General features: G+C 39.2%; 1 protein-coding gene across 6 annotated transcripts in view; it reads left to right on the top strand.

Moving 5' to 3' along the window:
* Positions 1-24,299, top strand: part of kcnc3b (potassium voltage-gated channel, Shaw-related subfamily, member 3b) — a 66,035-nt gene that overhangs the window by 1,777 nt on the left and 39,959 nt on the right. For all 6 annotated transcript variants that reach the window (XM_057323201.1, XM_057323200.1, XM_057323198.1 and 3 more), the window contains exon 2: positions 7,403-8,070. In XM_057323201.1, the coding sequence (XP_057179184.1) occupies positions 7,453-8,070 (618 nt within the window). In that variant the 5' untranslated portion in view covers positions 7,403-7,452. The remainder of the gene's footprint in view (positions 1-7,402; positions 8,071-24,299) is intronic.

Below are 24,299 nucleotides of genomic sequence, written 5' to 3'. Positions count from 1 at the left end.
TGTTAGCTAAGGAGTAACGTTAACGTTAGTATATATAATACAGTAATTTGTGTTCTCAAGATAAAAGTTTTTTTTTTCAGAGACGTTTTTATGAACGTTTTTGGTTATAGAAATGTGTTTCCGATCCAGATAGATGATTATTACACCTGTAGGTAAAGTTACACTGCAAAAAATGACATTCTTGCTAAGTGACAACAAATCTCACCCCATTGGCAGATTTTTTTGCCTGTTTTTACCATAAACGTACTTAATTCTTATATAATTTTACATAAAACAAGACTAAGGCCCGGTTTCAAAGACAAGGCTTAGCCTTAGCCAGGATTATGTCTTAGTTAAATTAGGCTATTTAAGTTGCTTTTATTAAAATGCAACAGAAAAAACATTACTGATGTGCATCTTAAAACAAAACAATGGCACTGATATATTTAAAAAAATTAAGTTAAAACAGCTCAAAATTCATTTTAGTCTGGGACTAGTTTTAAACCTTGTCTGTGAAACCGAGCCTAAATACCCTAGGTCACTTTTCTTGTCAAGTAATTGTATATCGATTTAAGAAGTTTTAGATATTTTTAATAAAAACAAGACAAAACTGCTGCTTAGTAAGAATGGCACTTTTTGCAGTGTAGGTAAAAATGATCTAATGTTTTCCCTATACATTTTGTTTTAATTTCATAGCAATACTCTAACGTTATATCTTAATTTTCTTGTTGATGTTTTGTATGTCTATCTGTGGAACTTGTGCTTTGTATGTGTAAATGTTAATACAAACAATTTATTTTTAATATTTTATTTTCAGGTTCTAGGGATCTAATGCTTGTGATAATCTACAGCAGATGACCATGACAATCCAGGTATGGAAAAAACTGGACTGTTTATAATCTAAAATCTACTTTGTATGTGTGAACGTAATACAATGTATTTAAATATTTTCAGGTTCTGTGGATCGACTGCTTGTGCTAATCTACCGCAGGTGACCATAACAATCCAGGTATGGAAAAGATTGGACTGTTTATAATCTAAAATCTACATTGCCAAAGACAGACAAGTAATTTGATTCCATAGGATTGCTTTGACAGTGGCAATAAATTAAATTTGATCTACACGGTATCATTTTCCTATAATATTCATTATTAATAATTTGTGTTGTCCTTGTGGGTCCACTGTGACTGTGCAAGATGTGTTACTGCAAAAGTAACTCTTGGGAGGTTTTGCTATAAGAAAGTAAACTGAATATAGTGTATAATGTACATAGAGATTTGCAGTCAGTCTAAGTATTTTGCTGCGACCGTTGATATCTGAAAAATATGTTTACCTGATGCCATCTAAAATGTATGTTTTTCTTTCTTCAGCAGATAACTTCAGGATTTATAGAAGGCATATAATGACAGTGAGCGGGACCAAAACTCTTGACAATCTAAGTCCACCTATAGGTAGCATAAGTAATCTATATGACTCAAGTTGCTCAAATAATGTCTAGATGTGTAACGAATACCTTGCATGTACAGAGCTATGTTCTGAATCTGATATACTCCGCTTGTATTCCCACTGTCAGATGAACATTTTAAAAAATAAATATTTTTGCATTTCCCCAGAATGTCTTTTCTGTTTCATTGAAGGTACAAAATAAAGTACTGTTTTTTAATATTGCGTATTTATTTTACATGTAAAGAATTTAACAGGAAATTATTGTAGGCCTGTGACCTGATAGATTCAAATAACTGCTAATTACTTTTAATTAACAGTATTGTAGGTTTTAAATGTAGCTACTTTTGGTGTATTTTAATAATATATATCTTTATTATAACTGCTAAATGTACAGACATTTGGTTTTTATTAGTAGTTTCTTAGTTATTATACATTTAAAATGTTTTTTAAAAGTAAATTCCTTTGTAGATTGACAGAGAAGCTTAATAAAATTACTTAAAAATTCCTAAATTTACAGAGATTACCCTGAAAAGAAGTTGCTTTTTAATGTATTTTGATATAATTTATCTGTTTTTACACAGTTTAATGAGCAATTATCAACAGTGCTGTACTGTAATTTAACCAATTTTGACCGTAAAATTGGCTCTGTATTTTTACAGTTCATTTCATGTAATTTTGTGAAACAGTTCTTTTCCGTAATTTTACGGGAAATGTCTGGAAACTCTGCTGCCAGACTTTTTGCCATTTTGTTACAGATTTTTTTTTAACAGTGGCAGCGTGGGTCAAAAACAACCCAGCACTTTTTTAAATGTAATAATTCCCATATTTTGCTGTTTTTCAGACCACGCCATTCCCACACTTTCAGTCCTCCCCGGCTTAAGTATCCTCTTCAAAAGAGAACGAAGCTCTGATGTGAATGAGTTTTTAGGGACAGGTAGCCCAGGATCATAGTTTACCGTTCTCATCACAACTGGCTGAAGCAGATGTTATGTTGTGTGATTTTCACTGCGGTTTCTAACACAAATGAAACTGTGAAAAAGGCCACAGACACACACACACAATCTCTGCTGTAGTGATGTGTTTCTCAGCCACAGAAACATAAACACCAGCAATGCTGAAATGAATGCACAGGTGATGCATCCAGAGGTGTAGATTTGGACAGTTTTGATGATATGAATGAAAATCTTTTGGTTTTATTGCTGTGGGTTTTTTGTACCAATAAATACCCCATGCATGCAAGAGATAAGAGCGCTAGCAGGCAGGGAAAAAACTGTCCCTTATTAATCTGTCTCGTTCATGGTATATTTCCTTCTGCATCAGTGACTGTGATGTTCTAACCTTTGAAGGAGAGAGAGAATGGAACGAAGACGTGGGACGGAGTGTGTTTTTGATAAATGTGATGATGAAGCGCTGGAAATGGATGTGTGGTGTGTTGCATGGGTTGATACAGGACATTGAATGTGGTGCACTGCAAAGGGGAGGCGACTGCAGCACTCTGCATTGCTGCAGTTCCATTGATGGTCAATGGGGGGCTCCACTGGACCAGACAGAGGAATGTGAGGGTCTGCCAGCCTTTAGAGACACTGAAACCCTCTAAAGAGGGTCTTTTTTGTAAACCGCAGTGGTGAGAAACATACACACTGCTGCAGGCGTCATCTTTAATAATAACTGCTACCTCAATTCGGTGTCGTTCACCGTCTGTCCTTCACATTATCTTGTGTTCTGTATGTATGTTCTTTCTTTTTTTATGACCTCTGTGTTTTGTCCTTCACGCGTTTTCTACATTTCTGTGATTTTTAATGGCTGCTATCCATCATTTATTTGTGGTCAGGTCAGACTCTTTGCATGGCCATTGTTTAACCAAAACTATTTAAGACACTTTCTGTTAGTCAATTATTTTGCACATTTCTGCACGTATAGAAGTCTGTTTTATGTGAGAATCTGTTTTCTCACCTTTGATTTTGACAACTCTGGCAACACTGAGATGATGTACTGCTGTTCTCATGTCAAACAGAGTTGACAACCTATAATTATGAGTCAGATGAAGATAAACCCTTCCATTATTACAAACTGTGCCAGTAGCATCAACAAACAGAATTGCAAAAACATTTGTTTTCAAAAACTCTGTCATTGGTTAGACCAACAGATAGTCCCGCCCAAAACCATGCCATTGGCTGCATTGTCGTCCTGGTTTTGAGAACCAGTGTTGCACTTTTAGAAGGAAACAACCTATCAGTGGTTTACTTACAGCTGTTTGCCCATATTAAAGGGATAGTTCAGCTAAAAATTTAAATTATTTCATCTTTAACTCACCCTCATTTTCTTCCAAACCTTTATGACTTTCAAGATATTTTGAAGAATGTCAGTAACCAAACAACAATGATTTCCCATTGACTTTCTCAAAATATCTTCTTTAGTGTTCCACAGAAAAAGATTTTAAATGATATTCTGAAATTATTTTACCATCAGAAATGTTGTACTATACGTTTAAGGTTTTAGGCTTACACACACACCTGAGAAATCACACCTAACCCTAACCCTAAGAAATGTTACAGCCTCTGATGGCTTTTACTTTATTTCACAGTTTTCATGCACTCTCCTCTTTTTTGCTCCTTATTTCACGTCATCACATCTCTTGTATTATCCTCCTGTTCCTCTGCCTCTCTCTTTCCCTCTCTCGCCCCCTCCCCGTCTCTGTCAGTGTTGGTCTCTCCTGATCTCTTCAGTTCTCCCTCCCCCTCTTACCGCAGTGTTACGGCTAATGTATTTTAGCGTCACTGCAGTCCTCCTCAGCTCACCCCTATTTCTCTCTCTCTCTCTCCCTTAGCTTCCATTTCCTCTTCACTTCTAACTGCATTTCTGCCTCTTGCAACGTTTCTCTTATTTTGCTCAGGTTTCATGTGCCGCATTTACACACGCACATGCAGCAGAGAGTGCAGTAGAGAGATGAGGTGCTGGTTAAAAACGCCTCATCTCTTTCTGCCCGTGCCTCTGGATTTCTCACGCCACTTTCATTATCACTAAACATGCTTCCCATTTTTGGTGCTTTTATTTATTTCTCCGCTTTTAACCTATACTGTACAAACTGTATATTCTATCCCCTATCCCTAACCCTATCCCTAAACCTAAAGATCATAGAACACTTTTTGCATTTTTAGATTTGTAAAAAATATTGTTCTGTACAATTTATTAGCTTTTTTGCCCCTGAGGACCTCAATTTTGGTCCCCACGGTGACACGAGTCCCCATGTGTTGGTGTGTATTCAGGTTTAGGTCCCCACCGGGATATACAAACATGAACGCGGCACACACTCACGCAACAACGCACGCACGTTGTTTACTATCCCCGTGGGGACAGTCCATAGGCGTAATGCACGCACACGCACACACATACACACACCACACACGCACACACACACACACCACACAACACACACACACACACACACACACACAGCACACACACACACACACACACACACACACACACACACACACAACAACACCACACACACACACACACACACACACACACACACACACACGCACGCACACACACACACACACACACATACACACACTCACGGTGCAGTGAAAAGATGTTAACCCTTTCAATTCTTGTGCTGCACTTTTATAGAGCACTTGCTTTCTGTTTTTTTTATAACTTTGCACATTGTTAGATTTTTTTAAATATAATTTTAATGGACTTTCTCATATAACTTTTCCTAGTTTAAAGCTTCCATAAAGCAGTCAATTTTTTTCTTTTCACACAAGTAGTGAATAAATTAATATTATAATAAATTATATTATAATAAAGTAAAAATATAGTTAAATAATATATACAATTTTTTTGTATCTGTGACTTATTTGGCATGTATTTTCTTTTTGTTTGGTAAGTTTTGGCAAGCTGAGCTCTGAAATGCTGCTGTCCAGGGTGCTGAAAGCAGAAATATATCTGTCTATATCTATATCTGTCATTTTGTTTCTTTAATATGTTTACCCTCACCTCACTTGCCCTTATTTCTCACTTTCATCTCCACCTGTGTATTCACTTATCTCACTTTTTAATTGTTTTCTGTCTTAATGCCTCCTCTGGGTGCCCTTAAGTATCACATTATTCCATTAATGACTCACATTTTTTAATTGACCAGCTGCTATAGAACATATCAGACTAGCAATGCCCTGTATTTATATACTGCTTCATCTATATATGCCTTACAATGCAACATATTACATCTTACAGTATGCCAATTACAGTTTCATGCATCAAAACACATTACATAACTTAACTCTCTATTAAATAATCATTTAAAGAAGTTCTGGTTAATTTTCCTTACATTATTGTTCAAATGTATGACTTTATACCACTCTATAATAATTAGGAAAATTTCCAGCTATTTCTAGCTTTACGCAAGTTACTGTGCAATTGTGCACTTCTCAGTACAGTATATCATAATATATTAAACATCTATAAAAAGCATAACTAATATGAACATAGTTTACATGTTCTGTACATACTTCTACAAAAGTGTGCATGCAACCACAAAAGTAAGTAAATAATATCTTACCCAAAATTTGGTTTCACTTCATTTCCTCCTAGTCACTCTATATGCAGTTCCTTTCGAGTTCACTAACTTTGTCTCAAGTGCAAAATTAGGATAGAAAGACAGTGAAGTGACAGAGGAAAATGAAAATAATTCAGATCAGTGGATTTTTTACCTGCAAAAGATAAATATGGAAAGTATTAAAACAAAGAAATGACTGAAGACAGAGAGAGCTCAAGAAGAACAGATGAAAAAGAAAGAAAGAAAGAGAAAAGACAAGGAAAGAATATAAATGAGGAAAGGAGATGTGTTAGTAAAGAGTAAAAGTAAGTGATGCTGGAGTCCGGTGATGTGGTTCCCAGTGAATTGTGATTCCTTAATGCGGAATTGGAGAGCGAGGGGTGGGAGGGGGAGAAGAAGAGTTGGGGGGAGGCATACCGAGATGGGATAGGAAACGAAGAAAAGGAAAATGGACTAAAGTGGGTTATTCTTTTAAAAAGCAAGCAACATCAGAGTCATTTGAGATAGGATCCAGCACCGCACTAATGGACGGAATAACGTTTGGATGAAATAAGAAGTAGAATGCAGAAAGTCTTTTTTACTGCAGCAAATCTGCTCTCTCTCTCTCTCTCTCTCTCTCACACACACACACACACACACACACACACTCTGTCTTGCTCTCCAACCCCTCCCACCATGTGACGCTCGGGCTACAGTACTGCTGTGTGTGCATAATGAGCATCTCTCTCTACCTCTCTCTCTCTCTCGTTCTCCCATGCAATGAAGCTCCAGCGAAGCTCTTGACTTATTAGCTGCTTCATTTAAAAAGATAGAGAGACAGTTAGAATCTTAATCAGTCGCAAGAGTCTCGGTCTCTCACCCACAATCGCATCTTGAGTGGCATTGCTTTGTGAGGACATTTGACTGCAATAAGGCTGTAACATTTGACAGACAGCATCTGGTCAACATGATGTTACTGTAACAAGCATCGGGAAAAATCTTGTGCAATACAGTATTTATTTTCATACATTTCAGAAGGTTGAAACATTCTAATTGAGCAGAGATTGTATTGTTAATGTGATCTTAGAACTGTTGAATGGGACATGCACAGTGAAGGTGACATGCCTTTGGTCACCTCCAATAATGAATATTTACAGTTTTGTTGATGCATGATAGCTAATGAGTTGTCAGTCTTCTTCTGTACTTTGTTTTTTCTATGTTTTGTATGAATTCTTAATGCATATTTACAGTTTGTCCAAAAACACAAGGTCATAGTGTGTGATGTGATGAATCTCATGTAACTGCAGTATTCTTGATGTACGGACACTAATACGGTTAGAGTTGTCAAATGTTAAATATCATCCATCTTTACCTTTACTAAACATCTCCCCCTTTTCCCCCCACCCCCCTCCCTCTTTCATCTCCCCCTCCCAGGCTGCTCCTCTCTCCTCCCCTCTCCGCTCTTCTCCTCCTCTCCCTCCCTTATGCTCAGTTCGGTGTGTGTCTCCTCATTCAAAGGGCGCAAGGGTGGGAACAAGTCGTCCAACAAAGCATGTTACAGCGCCGACATGACTTGCCCGTCGGAAAGCGAGAAGATCGTCATCAACTGCGGCGGCGTGAGGCACGAGACGTACCGGAGCACCCTGAAGACGCTGCCCGGTACGCGGCTGTCGTGGCTCACTGAGCCGGACGCGTTCAACAACTTCGACTACGACCCCAAGGCCGACGAGTTCTTCTTCGACCGCCACCCGTCCGTCTTCTCCTTCATCCTCAACTATTACCGGACGGGCAAGTTGCACTGTCCCAACGACGTGTGCGGGCCGCTCTTCGAGGAGGAGCTCGCCTTCTGGGGCATCGACGAGACGGACGTGGAGGCGTGCTGCTGGATGAACTACCGACAGCACCGGGACGCGGAAGAGGCGCTGGACAGCTTCGAGAACCCCGAGCCGGAGGTGCCCGAGGACGACCCGGTGCTCGCGGGGGACGGGGATCTCAAGCGACTATGTCTGCAGGAGGACGGCAGGAAGGCGGGCTGGTGGCGCGTGTGGCGACCCAGGATCTGGGCGCTTTTCGAGGACCCCTATTCCTCCAAATACGCGCGGGTGAGTTTTCAGCACCACGTCACGGTGGACAACTCATTCATTGAAAAGCGCGTTACGTGCGTTTTGCGGTTCTGCTGGGGTTGTAAATGTAAGGTTGTTGGTTCGAACCTCACAAAGTAGTGATCTATGAAGTTTAACTCTTGAGCTTCATTCAAGACCCGTGTTTGTCCATGCAGGTACAATAGTGTTGTGAGTTCAAACCAGACGAGGGGTGATATATGAAGTGTAGCTATTTCGCCTTTGAGCTTTATCATACTTTTATGAATTAGTTAATCGTGGCATTCCTTTACCAGTATACACTCTCTCTATAACCAACTTTGTTGTGTTTGTAGGCACCAAACATGATGTAGCCTGATGCTATAATATTTGGTTTTGTAACCAAAATGTTGTGGATTTGAGCATGATCACAGTGCACCTGACACTTAAAGTCAGATTGAAGATCACGTCACTTTGGATAATAGCATCAAGGAATAGTAAATCTCTATTCCTCCAAATACGCATGTGTGTGTGTTTAGAACGTAAGGTATTTAGCATGTACTATAGCGTGGTTTAGCTGAAGGTGGTAAATCCCAGTGGGCTGGTAGCTGAAAGACATGTGTTGATCTGTGAGTCATTGTGCCCTTGAGATACTCTACTTCATAAGTGTGCAGTGAGTGACATTGAATAAAAGTGTCAGCCAAATGATTGTACAGTACAGTAAATCAGAATCAGAATCAGAAAGAGCTTTATTGCCAAGTATGTTTGCACATACAAGGAATTTGTTTTGGTGACAGGAGCATCCAGAACACAGAAACAGCAACAACAGTACACAGAGACCATAACACAATAGAAAAAAGTACACAATGATTTAAATAAGGGCCTATGGGTATAAAAAATAAAGAAATACAATACAATAAACATAAGATAAAGATATAGAGAGTGTAAAGCTATGTATGTATGTAAATATGTACAAGTAAAAAATAAGAATAGACTATTGTAGTACAAGGTATGTGCTGTATACAGCAGAATGAATGAAATATAATTCACAGAAAAAGTTGTATAAAAATAGACTGTGTATTATCTGGATAGATAGTGAAATTAACTGGTGTTTGTAGTGTATCCTAGCATAGAGAAGCCGAGCGGTTAAAGATTTGGCTTGATAAAAGTTGTGGGTTTCATCCCCAAAAGTGCTGATTTACGAGCTAGCGTTGTGCAGTGATCATGACACTTGACCTCGGAAACTCTTGATTCTGTCAACTGAATTATTAAGACACTTCACACAAAATGAGTCATTTTTGTTTATGATTCAAGCTTCATCGTCTGACTGTTGCGGTGAGCAGGCAAAGTTGATTGCGTGATTGCAGCAGTCGACCCAATTCACAAACAAGCTCTGAACGCTGCAGTTATCAGATCATAAAAACCAGATCAGACCTATCCAGAGCATCGCCAGCGCCTGTCTCCAGACACACATCATCCTCACATTCCCTCACAACTGTGTGTGCAACAGCATGTTGAGAACCACAGCTCATATCTGCAGTCCTTCCGTCCTGATGTTTTAAAGTGTTGCACAGTCGTACAGTAGCGGCCACACAACCGCATTTATAGCTCATAAAACCCGCTGCTCTTATGAATGTTTAATGCTTCCGATGCTCCACGCAGGAAACACGCTCGCCCGCTTGTTAATCCTGTCCTTGGTCAGTTTCATTTGAAGGCATGCCTGTGTTTTAAGGGCTAATAATGGCTGCTTCTGTTTCTTCAGACGGGATTGTATCCGCTGATACCAGGTGTTTTACAGAGAAGTGGTTTCTGCTGCTGCAGAGATCAGATAGATTGAATAAAATCTGATTGATATTGCAAGACTGTGATTCATATCTTAGCATGGAGAGACGCTTAAACATTTGAAACCCAATCCCCCCGTGTGGCTGCACGTCAGGTGGTATGTTCATTCGTGTGTGGATCAGGTTTAGAATGATAGAGGAAGTGTCTTGAGGTTGGGTTATAGGAAATCTTTGGGTGCTTATTGAAAATCTATGTCCATGTGTTGAGAGATTGGCCTAGTTATGGCCCATACTGCACGGATTCATCAGCATATTTACTGATCGTCTCTCTTATGTAGTGTAGAATCAATAAAAAATTCAACTGCATTTTTTCGGCACTACGATGTGGATTTTATATCATCTACTGAATAGTTTTCATCCTTATGCATCCTTATCCATCCACCTAATACATGATGTCATGTAGAAGTTCAGTTGGGTTGATGGTTTACAGTATAGTGATATATGCATAGATGATATAAGCACAATCCTTGATGGTGTGTGTGTGCATTTTAAAATGGGTTTAGAGTTTAACACCGGACACCTGGGAAATGCATCTCCATTGTCTGAATGTCACTCGCAGGTCAATATTTGCCTCAGTTCATTCACCTGCTTTCTCAGCCAGAGTTACTGTACAGCCATTGCTTTGTGCACGGAAGCGTTCAAATGCAAACAATCACACGTACCACACATACAATCTAGTGCTTAACTATTATGGGTTTTTGTAACGATGTTGATGTTAATGAGTATAGAAGGCAAGGTGGCCATACAATGATAGAACTGTAATCTGTAAATTATAAGAAAATAAGGTTTAAAGAAACATTTACTTTGAAATTGATAAAATTAAAAAAAAAAGTCTATTGATGAGGCTACTGAAAGACTGACACAATAACACAATCATCACTTGTGTTTTTCAACCAATTGACCTAAATAATTGGCATCTGTCGATAACTTTAACCCTGGTATAGTGTTCATGTTTTTGTCACAGGGTCCACAGCAATATTTACTATTTAAATCAACACCATAAAAATACTTTACAGATGTTCACCATTTTTCCATATGCTTCTGTTAAATTATATCAAGTATATACTGTAAAAGAGTTCATTTGCAAAAACAGATAACTCTTTTTAAAAAAGTTGCTTTTAATGTGCGTTCCAATTTATATCATTAAAACTGCAGACGGGTGGTTTTGGTTAAGTAATAATTACTCAAAAAATACAACTAACACAACAAAACACAATAAAAACATGATAACATAATAAGACGTGTTTTTGAAGTCTGTTTTTGGAAATTAACTCGATAACACTTTGCGATAAGGTGCTATTTGTTAACAATTAGTTAATGCATTAGTTAAAATGAACTAACAATGAACAATACTAATACAGCATTTATTCATGTAAGTTCTACCAGAAAGAACCGGGAGGCGAGAAAACTTGATAATGAACATTTATTAGACAACTGATCAGTGACAAGGTGCGAATATGGTAAAATATATAGTTCTTTGGCGTAGGCCCCGTCCATAGCTCGCATCCAGAGGGTCAAGAATTCCTGCACTTCCTGCCTGATGATGATGAAGGCAGGGGCGCAGCCAACCCCCCTGGGGTTAATGGACAGGGATCATCCAGGTGGTGGTGGCGAGGATGGGGGTGAATATCGGCTGCTTACCCAAAAATAACTGCGAACGCAAAGAAAGGGTAAGTGGCGATCTTTTATACTTCAAGTGTTAGGTGATGATTGGTTAGGCGATGATTGGTTAGGTCTATACGTAGTAAGTGATGTAAGATTGAGTCTTCCCGGCAGAACTAGCGCTGAAGCTTCATTTCATGTTAATTTCAGCATTTACTAATACAATATTAAAATCAAACGTTGTCACTGTTAACATGAGTTAATGCACCATGAATTAACATGAATTACTCTATTGACATCGTTACATTAACAGGGATTAATAAATACTGAAAAACTCAATTGTTCATTGTTAGCTAATGCATTAACTTCTGTTAACACATAGCACCTTATTGTAAAGTGTTACCATAAACTTATATATATATATACTGTATATAATAATAAAATGATTACAAAAAATGTATGATGTGGGTGAAAAACGTCTGAGGTTGAAACGATAATCGCATCATCTCTTTTATTGAATACCACACATGAGTGAAAATAGCCAAATATTGACCAAACTAGCCGACATATGTCTTCTCAAGGAAAGCGTGTGAAAGTCTGAGCACTGTAAGAAGACAAAGAGAGAAGGCTGCAGAATAAGTGCTGTAGTGAAGCGGGCGGCTGGAGGACAGCGGAGAGGTGACTGGAAGGATGTTATTGACGTGATTTAACGCCAGTTGCTGGAGATTCACGGCGCGGGTGAAGTGTGAAACATTTATGAGCTGAGCGATAATGTACATGTTATTCATACCAGCACCAGTCCTTTCTCTGACCATCACACGGCAGCTTGCTTCTCACACACACACACACACACACACGCACACGCACACACACACACACACACACACACGCACGCACGCACGCACGCACGCGCACACACACACACACGCTGTGCCGCAATCCCACTCTCTACGCAGTCAGAGCTGTGCAGTGGAGCGAGAGACGTTGAGATATACTGGGAATGGAAGAGGGAATATGAGCAAAACACAGTGGTGGAGCAGAGAGAAAGATGGATTACAGGAGAGAGTGGAGGTTTAAGAGGGGGAGTGGTTAGAAAGGAGAGGACAGAGAGGGGGAATAAAGGAGAGATGCTTTATGGACTCATTTGAACATCTTCAATTATGACTAAAGGCAGCGGCTGTCCACCTCCCCCACTTTCTGCTATTGATTGATCTTTTATTGATTGGCCTGTCGTTGTCCGTTAGAAGGGATCTGATCAACACACAATGCATCGTACAGCTGACTGCATGGCAAGTTAAACTGTGACACTTCTGAAGGTTATTGAGAACGCGTCCTCTGATACATGTCACACGGTGATCGATATGTGTCATTAATATTGACGTTAGAGGTTAAACACTAAATTGACCCTTTTCCTATTTGTGTCAGAGCAATGCACTGATATCTAATATTCTCTTGCCATAGATTCTTTGACACAATCTGTGAACATGTTTTCTACTGTATTTGCAGTGTGACATCATTCATTAGTCCGTATCAGACGGCAGGTGTGAAAGCGCTACAGGCGCCTCACCTGTTACCTGTGGCTTTCTCTCACATGCCATTGAGAGCGATGAGCAGAGATTCGGCCATTAACAGTCTCCTAGAGGAACACTTCAGTGCTCAGATGTTGCTCTTTTAAAGCTTGGGAGATGGACTTGTGTTTCATTTAAGGATCAGCTTAGTCTCAGATCTTTCTCCTATAATTACTTTGGAAAAGCAAAACAGAAACAAATAAGACAATTGGTCAAACACATGAAGAGCATTGAGGTGTAAATGAATGTAGATTGTTGAGGTATAAATAATGTCGATTTGAGTAAATGTGATGAGAAATGTTTGAGTTGATATTGAGATCTTCAATAGTATTGACTTTTGATTACAGACGAGACGAATCTGAGCTCAGTTTGAGATCTCTAATGACAGACACATTTCTGACTCTTTCTGAGGAGAAATATCTGAGACACACATGAGACTTAAGCAAGTTTCCATTGGCTCTTCATTGGATCTCATTGACGTCAAGGAGAAATAATAGAGATTTGATAGATTTTTCTTTCTTATCTCATGTTGCTATGCATGGTATAAATTGCATTATAAAACAGTCAGTTCTGGTCCTTGATTCTGATTGGCTGAGTGGAGTTCTAAGCCGTTATAAAATACCCCGATTTATAACGGCTGACCGCCTTACATAGCCTAAATATCCTTTTATTTACTTCATTTGATGAAACCTTGCTACGCATGTGGAATAAGCGTTTTATAAAAGCAATAAGCTGTGTGAAGCAGTGGGTTACAGTGCAGCTAAAGGGGTTTTAATGACTCATGCCACAACGCCCTTACACCGTGTCTACACCGGACGCGACAGGCGCGACGCGACATGACAACCGGCTTGTTCTTGATGGGTTTGTAACGTCACGCTGCATCCGGTGGGGACAAAATTGAAAATTATAATGTGTTCTAATGCGTTTCTAATATCTTTTGGCGTGTCGCATCGCACCGGTTGCGTCCGGTGTAGATACGGTGTTAGCTGTTATAAAATGCACCGTAACCCACTGCTTCACTGGGCTTATTGCTTTAATAGTTCTGGAATTAGTCACTGATGTCATATGTCATTACTCTGTTAAAGACCACACAATGTGCTGTATGTTTGACCAAAAGCATCTTGGCATACGAAGGTCACAGTAATCTTTGAATCTATATTGATGTACAGGCGAGTCTGTGGGTATCGTTGGCATGGAGTCTGCCTCTATCAACAGTTTTCCCATCAGTGCTGAGACACGCCGGCCCTCAGGGTCCTGGAACATCTCCTGATCCTGTACACGGGGTGCCCGAGCTCCAAACTTAGCGGTCATATTTAACAAAATGCTTTGTGCAGCTTAATTTTGCTTAGAGAACGCATGGTGACGTTAGAACTGTGCTGTTCCAAACACAATGAAAGTGTGACAACACACACACACACACACGCACACACACACACACACACACACACACACACACACACACACACACACACACACACGCTTTGGTTGACTATCCCTGTGGGGACAGTCCACAGGCGTAATGTTTTTATACTGTACAAACTGTATATTCTATCCCCTACCCCTAACCCTATCCCTAAACCTAAAGATCATAGAACACTTTTTGCATTTTTAGATTTGTAAAAAATATTGTTCTGTACAATTTATTATCTTTTTTGCCCCTGGGGACCTCAATTTTGGTCCCCACGGTGACACGAGTCCCCATGTGTTGGTGTGTATTCAGGTTTAGGTCCCCACCGGGATATACAAACATGAACACAAACACACACACGCACACACGCACACACACACGCACACACACACACACACACACGCACGCACGCACGCACACACGCACACACGCACACACACACACACACGCACACGCGCACACACACACACACACATTATATACTTGCATACTTCTGTTACAGTATATGAACACGATCATTTATATTCATATACACTTTTAATAGTTACAATTACAATAAAAAAACCTCACATGTAGATCTATTTAAAGTGATCGTTCACCCAAAAGTGAAAATTCTGTCATAATTTACTCACCCTCTTGTCATATCAAACCTTTCTTTTTTTCTTCTACAGAACACAAAAGAAGATATTTTGAAGAATGTCAGTAACTGAACAGCACTGGACCCCATTCACTTCTATTGTACCGACACAAAACCAATGCAAGTGAATGGGGTCCAGTTAACGACTTTCTTCAAAATATCTTCTTTTGTGTTCTGAGGAAGAAAGAAAGTCATACAGGTTTGAAATCACAAGGGGGCGAGTTAATGATCAAATAAAATCCCTTTAAACTGTATTTCAATTCCTCTAGACAGCAATGAAAGTAAATGGAGCTCAATTGAAGACGTTTGTTCAGGTCTCAGATGTTTCTGCTAAGAAACAATATGACTAGAGTTCTCAGACCGAGTGTCACAAAAGTGTTTATAGATTTAAATATCTGACATTGACTACGATTTCAATAGCACAGTTACATTTCAATATGACCTTGTACTTCCTCTATCCAGAAATTCAGCCAATCACAACGCAGATAAAGTCTTTAGTGTTTTTACTGATTGTGGTGTACTGTGTAAAGCTCATTTTTGCAGGAGTCAAACCAATCCAAAGCAACAGACTTCATGATGGTGTTTGGCTTTGCTTCATTGATGGGGTCCTTCATGCATGTGTTTGTAGAGTCTCAGTGTCCACTATGAGCTCAGAGACCCTGGCGCCCTCCTCCATCAATATTTCATTCTCAGTCTTGACTTGGCTGTAGAGAGCAGGCAGATGAGCCAGTGGGTTTGTCTTCTCCCAGAGGCTCGGCATTCTGGCTCCTGGTCGCTTAATTGACAAAGACAAGTATACTGTCACGTTCCATGGCCGATTGGAACAGCCGTCCCTCTCTTTTATCCTCATGCCCTTGACGGGCACTTTAATGATCGGTGGTGGCACCAGCGTTCCTGAGAGAGGCTGGTGTGGAGCTTGGAACGCTTCAGTGGAAGCCCATAAGACAGAATGAAAGACGAGATCTCTTTAACATCGGAGCTGTTTCTCCTAGACGTCAATGAGGTTAAACCAAGAGCGTCTCAGATATTTGTCTGGAGAAATCTCACAAATGTGTCTGTCATTAGAGTTTCAGGAGAGATGTCAACAATGTCTCAGACTGAGCTCAGATTTGTCAAGTTTGCAAGTCAATATTATTGAAGATCTCAATATCAACTCCAACAACATTTCTCATCAATTTGACTCAAATCCAGATTATTTGATTCATTTTACATCTCAAATCATGGATTTGAACAATTACAGTTTCATTTGTTTCTGTTTTGATTTCCCAAAGCAATTATATGAAAAAACATCTGAGACTAAGGTGACACTTAAAGAGCAACATCTGATCTTTCCAATCATTGGGATTGTTTTCTAAACACCAATATGCCTCGTGAGATATCATACCCGTGTGCCAGCTCTGGCACCGCTCCATTCTTAAAACACGAGGAGAGTTATTGAATGTTGTGAATGAGAACAAACTTCTCTTCTCTGAATTTTATCGATTGGTTGTAACCCTACCAGCAGTGTTTGAGTTATTCCCTCTCTCCCTGTCACAACTATTTCTGCTGAAACCCAAAGATGCCCATTGGGCATTATGAGCTTTATTACTCAATATACAACACTACGACACATATTTCGCCCATGCACTCACACAGGGTCAGATTGACTGGTCTGTGCACTATTGGTCATGCGTACTTTACACTAGATGGACTCCTGCGAGTGTGAACCATTGGCGCCAGACCTTTGGAAGATTCAACACGAGGCTTTTCAGTTTTCCCTGACACAGGTGTGTGTGGCAATGAGTCAATCTCTTTAGTTTCATGTCTGCTCCGCTGGGAACCTGAGCTTGAACCTGCTGCGTCATTTCATCTCGGTGATAATTGGAACTTCCTGCGGCGGTGAGATCATATCCTGCTGAGCCACATCAGAGCAGCGCTATCACACCCTGTCATCTGACTCAAACACATACAAACGTATAGATGCTTCATCTTTATAATCTGGGATCGTAGTGTCCAATGTGAAATATTGGGAAGGTCTAAATGGCTGAGCATTAAAAAATATAACACCTGTTAATTATTCTCTGAAGATTTCTTCATTTCTATTCCCAAATGTAAGTTATGTCAGCTACCACTGGCCAAAACTTAAAATATGAAGTTGATTGTACTTAAATATTGAAGGCAGCAAAGAATTTTTACTATGTTTCCTGATGTTTAGATATTATTGGAAAAATATTTAGATACTTGTTGTATTTGTTAACATTAAATGAACAATACTTCTACAGCATGTATATTATTAGCATTTATTATTAAATATTTTAAATCAAAATGCGTTCTATATACATGAGTTTAGCCTACAATATTTTTTTCTACTAACTGAAAATTGCTCACATTCTTCCAAATATCGTTCTTTGTGTTCAGCAAACAAAGACATTTATACAGGTTTGAAACAACTTGAGGGTGAGTAAATGATGACAGAATTTTCATTTGTGAGTAAACTGTTCCTTTAAGTAACATAACCAAAGATCGATAAATGCTGAAAACTGTATTGTTCATTTTTAGTTCATGTTAGCCAATGCATTTGAGTAATGTTAACAAATACAACCTTGTCAAGTGTTATTTAAAAGTAATACTTATGTATTGTAAGATAAATAAATACTGACATTTACTCTTGGAAGTAATTGATGCTCTTAACCGGGCGTCTGTTTGACAGTCACTCACTGAGTCATTTAACTCATGAAGATGTCATTAAAGAGATACTTCACCCAAAAATGTAAATTCTGTCATCATTTCCTCACCTTCGAGTTGTTCCAAATGCGTATAAATGTCTTTGTTCTGATAAACAGAGAGAAAGATATTTGGAAGAATGCTTGTAATCAAACAGATCTTGCCTTCCGTTGACTCCCATAGTGGGGAAAATGACTTTATCATTTATTTTGTTCTGCTCAACACAAAAGAAGATATTTTGAAGAATGTAGGACAGCAAACAGTTCTGGAGCACTTTTGACTACCGTTGTATTTTTCCTACTATGGGAGTCGATGGGTGTCGAGATCTATTTGGTTGCAATCATTCTTCCAAATATCATTCTCTGTGTTCATCAGAACAAAGACATTTATACACATTTGGAACAACTAGAGAGTGAGTAATTCATGACAGAATGTTCTTTTTTGGGTGAAGTATCCCTTTAATATTTCCTTTTCCTTCTGGTCATTTTATGTTTAGAATATATATTTTTTATATTTTTGCGGACTCCCAAAAGTATATGTGTCCTGGGACAAGACAAGAGTAACAACACACATACTATAGCAATGCAAAAGGCGAAACAGGTGGACATTCAGTATGGATAAGTGATCTCAGAGTGTCAAAACCAACAACCACACACGCACACTTTCACATTATTTTCTGGAAGAGGACATAGCAGACTTTGTAGAAACACAAAAGACTATACAAACCTTTTCACTTTTAAAGCAAAATAATTTTTTAGGTTTAGTTAACTCAAGTATTTGATTCTATAGCTAAATAAATCCCCCACACACCAGTCATGCATTCAAATGTACCTGTTTCATGATCATTCTGAGGGGTGTGTGAGATCACTTTGGGCGCCCCCACATCCACCACCCCAATATAGAAAACACACAACAAATAAAAAATCAGTAGACAAGTTGTGTAGTAGACCTTTAGAGTCATTCTAGTTATATTTGAAATCAGGTGAAGGTGTCGATCAGATTTGCATCTATAACAGAAGCATAAAGGTTTCCTTTTACAGAAACACCTTTACAGAAACATTTCTTCACAGTGTAACAGATTTACAGTTCTGAAAAGATCAATAACACATCGGAATACTAATTAAACAAGTAAAAAGTGGGGTCACACTTCAGAATAGGGGGAAATTCTCGCTATTAACAAACCATTAACTACAACTTTTTCCTCAATAAACTCTTCATTTGTTGCTTATTAATAGTTAGTAAGGTAGTTGTTAGGTTAAGGTTCGGGTTAGGGATGTAGAGTATACTCATGCAGAATATGTGCTAATAAACAGCCAATATGCCAATAATAGGCATGCTAATAATAACTAGTTAACAGTGAGAATTGCCCCCTATACCGAAGTGATACCAAAAGTGGTAAAAGTACATCAAGTTTATGCTCAGACATACACAAGAAATTAGTGCTGCAACTAAACATTATTTTGATAATTGGATAATCGGACGATTGTTTTTTTTCCGATTAATTTAATTTGAACTTTTGCCTATAATAACTAAATAAAACACCAAATAAGGGTATTTATTGTATTCTTTTTAACAAAAAAACTTGTCCAGTTTTAAACAATAAAACTTCTTTAAACATCTCAAATGTAGTTGTAGCCCGTTAGAGATGTGCTGGTGAGGAGTGAATAATACACTTATTTGATCTTCTATGTTAGACATTTAGATGATTCTCTTTCCTTCAACTAAAAGTATTATTAACATTATTCATTATTATCAAAACGAATAAGATGTCAGTAAACATTCAGAATCAAAACTGATGACACACCAATCAGAATCTCAGGATCATATCAACCGGAGCTCATCCCAGAATCATCTACAGGGCTTTATACAGTAAACACACAGTATCATTAGTACACACTTACATGTCACTGTTCTGTGTCCAGTTAGCTGTAGCACGTGTACACCCTTGAATTTGACAAGATTGGGTTTGTAGCCTTTTTGACCTGTTCCGTATTTGTGCAGAACTCCGAGACGACTAATTCAAGACAATCTGCTATAGTTTACTTTTACCAAATTGTGCCAAAGGTGCAGAGGATGCCATATTTTTTATTGCCTCCTATTGACAAATGGCTTCACTGTATTGTTTCCTTTATCTTCTCTGTAAGTCTCTTTGTATAAGAGATCTGCTAAACGCCTGAATGTAAATGTTCTTTGTGCAGTTGTGTTCTGTATTGTGTTGCATGACCAGTTCATATTGTTCTTTGATTTTTGAACTTTTCTTGTCTTGTAAGATCATCTACTACTTCATCTAAGATAACTTTACAGTAGTGTAATATTTTATTTGTATTTTCTCCTAAAGCTCATTGTTGCATTTAGCTCTGTTTGTCCCTGTCATCCTGTCAGTCATTGCGCTGTTTCACTGTCCTCACGCAATCTCCCGGTGCTCTGTGCTCCGTCAGCTCGTGTGTAATTTGCAGGCGTTATATGAAGAACACGGGCGTGACGTTCAAACTGCACAGCTTCATACAGCTTCAAGAGCCCAACAACTAGCTTATTTGCGTGATAGCGGGAGACTTTACAGCTTTAACAATCTTCTCAGACTCTCCCGAATGTAATTCTAAAGCTCATTGACAAACATAGATTTATTTTACAAGCGACAGAGATATGTGGAGGTCAACTGATATCAACGTTAATATATCATATTCTATGATATGAACTTCCTCTCAGGCAACGTTAAATAACTTAAAGATTTACAGAGATGAAATGATACCAACCGATATTATTCACTCGGACATTGTCTTGATTTTACTTGTCGATATACTTGTTTTTCATTTTCTTGTTCTGTTCTGCGCCTCGATCCGTTTGGTCATGTGACTGTCACAGAGTGAGTGGTTGACATAAAAACTTGATTTAAATCAAATATTCTTGTTGAACTCGTTTAAAATGCTAGACAAAAGTTCAACTAAAACGTTTTATATAATTACTGTTTTTCGTTATATTTTTTATTATTTAATGTTTTATTTAAAAAATCTTTAAATAATATATTGGCACCCTCTTGTGTGGCGCCCCTGTGCCCCGCCTATATACTGCATACTCCATTTTTGCGCCACTGCCTGTGTGTATGTTTCTATTGGCACTGCGGATCACATGCAGACAAGACTTTTTAGGAAAGGACAGAATTGTGTGTGTGCGTGCTGCCATCTGCTCGTTCAGGATAGATGCGATAGATCCCAGGGTAGCCAATGTTGAATTCATCACTTTGACTCTTCTCAGTACACTCACACACACGCGTGTACATACAGGTATATGTAAAGGGTACTCTCAATGTATTTCTCCTGTTGTTCTACACGTTTGCATGCGTGTGCGCGTTGTGACTTTGTCGTTTCTCTTACAAAGCAATTTTGGTCCCAAAAGCTCTCTGCTAGATTAAGGACAAAGATAGAGAGAGGGATGGAGAGAAAGTAAAGAGGTGAGTGAATGAGATGAGAGAGTTAGAGGCAGGCAGAGAAGGGGGTGGGCACTATGTCGCAAGGACAAACGTGCATGGCAACACTGCAGTGTTCTAAAGAGAATACAAAACAGAGGATGCTTAGACACCAGCGCAGTCCACACTCTACACGCAACACATCCAACATGTTTTCATGTATTTGAACATTGTTTCATGTTTGCTTTGTGTTAGAAACTCAGATACACATAGATGTTTCAGTTTAGACTCATCGGTAATCTGGGATTATGAGTGTCATTCACACATCCTTCTAATGTACCTGTGACCCATGTGAACTGATATTGTACAACACACACACACACACACACGCGCACACGCAAACACACGCACACACACACACACACACACACACACACACACACACACACACACACACGCGCACACGCACACGCACGCACGCACACACACACACACACACACACACAATGTCCCCCTGTGACCTTCAGTGTCCCGCAGTGTCCTGTGTTACATCAACTGACCGATCACTCTTTCTCATCTCTCTCTACACTCTCCCTCACTTGCTCTCTCTCCCTCTAACCAACTTTCTCACTCGCTTCCTCTCTTACTCCCTCACTCCCCCTTTACTCTCTCACCCACTCTCCCTCCCCTCTCTCTCTCTCTTAGGTATATCTTTCATGATGTCACACACTTTTATGTTCCGGAGCTGTGTGTGGCCCAGTGTGTAATTTTTTGAAGGATCTATTGAGAGAAGTGCAATATAATATACACATAACTATGTGTTCAGAGGTGTATAAAGACCTTACATAATGAAGCGCTATGATTTTATTATCTTAGAATGAGCTATTTCTATCTACATGCACCGCGGGTCCCCTTACATGGAAGTCGCCATGTTGTTTCTACAGTAGCCCTAAAGGGACAAACTGCTCTACAGAACACGTTTCATAAATACGTTATCTCCTTCAGCAAAGAAGCGAAAATGCTTCATTTCTCCTTTAACCTTTTTTAACCTTTTTAAGTTCACCTTAAATTTATTGTGGAACCATGCCTTCGTTATTGGCTTTTACTACTTTAATTTGCAGATTTGTATTGTTTTACACTTTTCCTATACCCAATTTTTGAAATACAAACATTTGCATTATTAACCAATATTGTGTTAAATCGTGTCATTTTTAAAGTAATATATTTTAGTTGATATTGTCTCTAGTTCATTTATTACACTGCTCATTTGAATGCTTGATTCTGATTGGCCAGTCGCGACATTCCAAGTGTTGTTATTTTCAAATAACAACCGCTCAAAAATAAATAACACCCTGTAACCTGGATGCTGCAAATCATTTTGAGAGGGGCAGTTTAATATTACACAAAAATGAAATATAAATATGTCTTTTAATAACATATATGACATTATGTTTACAAATAATTCAACCAAATTGCCTGTTCGTGACATTTGAACGTCGTCTCTTTAAAACCCGAAACTAAATGGCTTTTCCTCGCGGAAGGTCTGCATTCGGTAAAAATGAGCTATTAAAATATTTCAAATTCCCATTTTATGTCCAGTTTTTTTCTCATGTGGCAAGTAACCGTGTAATAAGCCGCTGATCACGGGGCCTGATCACACTGTCGGAGCTTATTTCTGCGATAACAACCGGCTGCCTGTACATTATCCCTTACTTAACACACTGTTGGTAATGGAGATTGTATTGGGATATGGTGTGCAGCAGATCCTCTGTTGTAGTGTAGTAAGTTCTTCAGGGATTCTGTGTTGGAGGATAATGATTTTAGTGAGAGGTGAAAGTTTTATGATGCAACAAAGCTTTTAACTTATACAAAAGAGCACTATACAGTAGGTCTCAACTGACAAAAGCTCATTTTATGATTCAAAGTAGAACAAACCTAAGAAATAAAAAGCACAAAAGTCTCATCTGTGTCTCAGACCCAAGTATCTCACAAATGTCTCTCAACAATCTACATTCATTTGACACCTTCTTGCTCTTTGTGTGTTTGGACATTTGTTACTAGTTTTATTTCTTCTAAGACACAACATCTGAGCAGTAAATGTAATGAGTAAATTATGACAGATTCCATACACGTTTGCTACCCCACGCTGGATTAACAAATCTGTCCAGAAGAAAGAGCGAGAGGTTGGAGAATGAGACATACAGTAACAGCACAGATCAGTGAGACGAGCGGAGGCTGTGTGTGTTTTGGGTGTCCAGTGAACGCTGTGAGCGATCAGGACTGGGGTGGCGGGCTGGCGTACCCTCTGCTCTTTTCTGGTTGGTGCGTGAGAACGTGCACACGAGTGTCACACGCTGTTTACTGCAACACAGCTTCACCACTGTCTCCATGACAACCACTGCGCTAGCTTCCCTTCCTGCACCAAAGACCAGAGAAACCAAATAGTGTAAAGCAGACATGAGACCGAATCCTTTTCAGTAAGATATTGACCGCCTGGTTCTCTAGTCTAATAAACCAACCAGAGAGAGAGAGAGAGAGAGAGAGAGAGAGAGAGAGTGAGAGAGAGAGTGAGTGAGAGAGAGAGAGAGTGAGAGAGAATGAGTAGAGAGAGAGAGGGAGAGAGAGAGAGGAGAGAGAGTAGAGGTGAGAGTAGTGAGTGAGTGAGAGAGAGAGAGAGAAGAGAGAGAGAGTGAGAGAGAGAGAGAGAGAGAGAGAGAGAGTGAGGAGTGAGAGTAGAGTAGAGAGAGAGAGAGAGAGAGAGAGAGGAGAGAGAGAGAGAGAGAGTGAGTGAGTGATAGGTCGAGTGAGTCGATGTGAGATGAGTCCAGCTGAGCTCGAGCTGAAACGTTTTGGGTGGGTGGGAGAGCAGGTTTTCTTTGGTAAACCCAGAGTTTATTTCGATCTCCTCCCCCTTTTAAAGCGCAAGTGGTGTATCTCATTCATTCATTCATTAATACAGTCATTCATGGCACACATTTTGATCACACAGAGACCATCTCAGTGACTTATATGTCATATGTGCTTTTATAGAGGATTCAGTGTGAAGAGGCTGCATTAATTCATCGGGATGTACTTTGATTTCAGGAGAGCA

Source organism: Triplophysa rosa, linkage group LG23 (genome assembly GCF_024868665.1).
Source record: "Triplophysa rosa linkage group LG23, Trosa_1v2, whole genome shotgun sequence".
Lineage (NCBI taxonomy): Eukaryota > Metazoa > Chordata > Actinopteri > Cypriniformes > Nemacheilidae > Triplophysa > Triplophysa rosa.
This window is presented reverse-complemented; position numbering and strand designations above follow the sequence as displayed.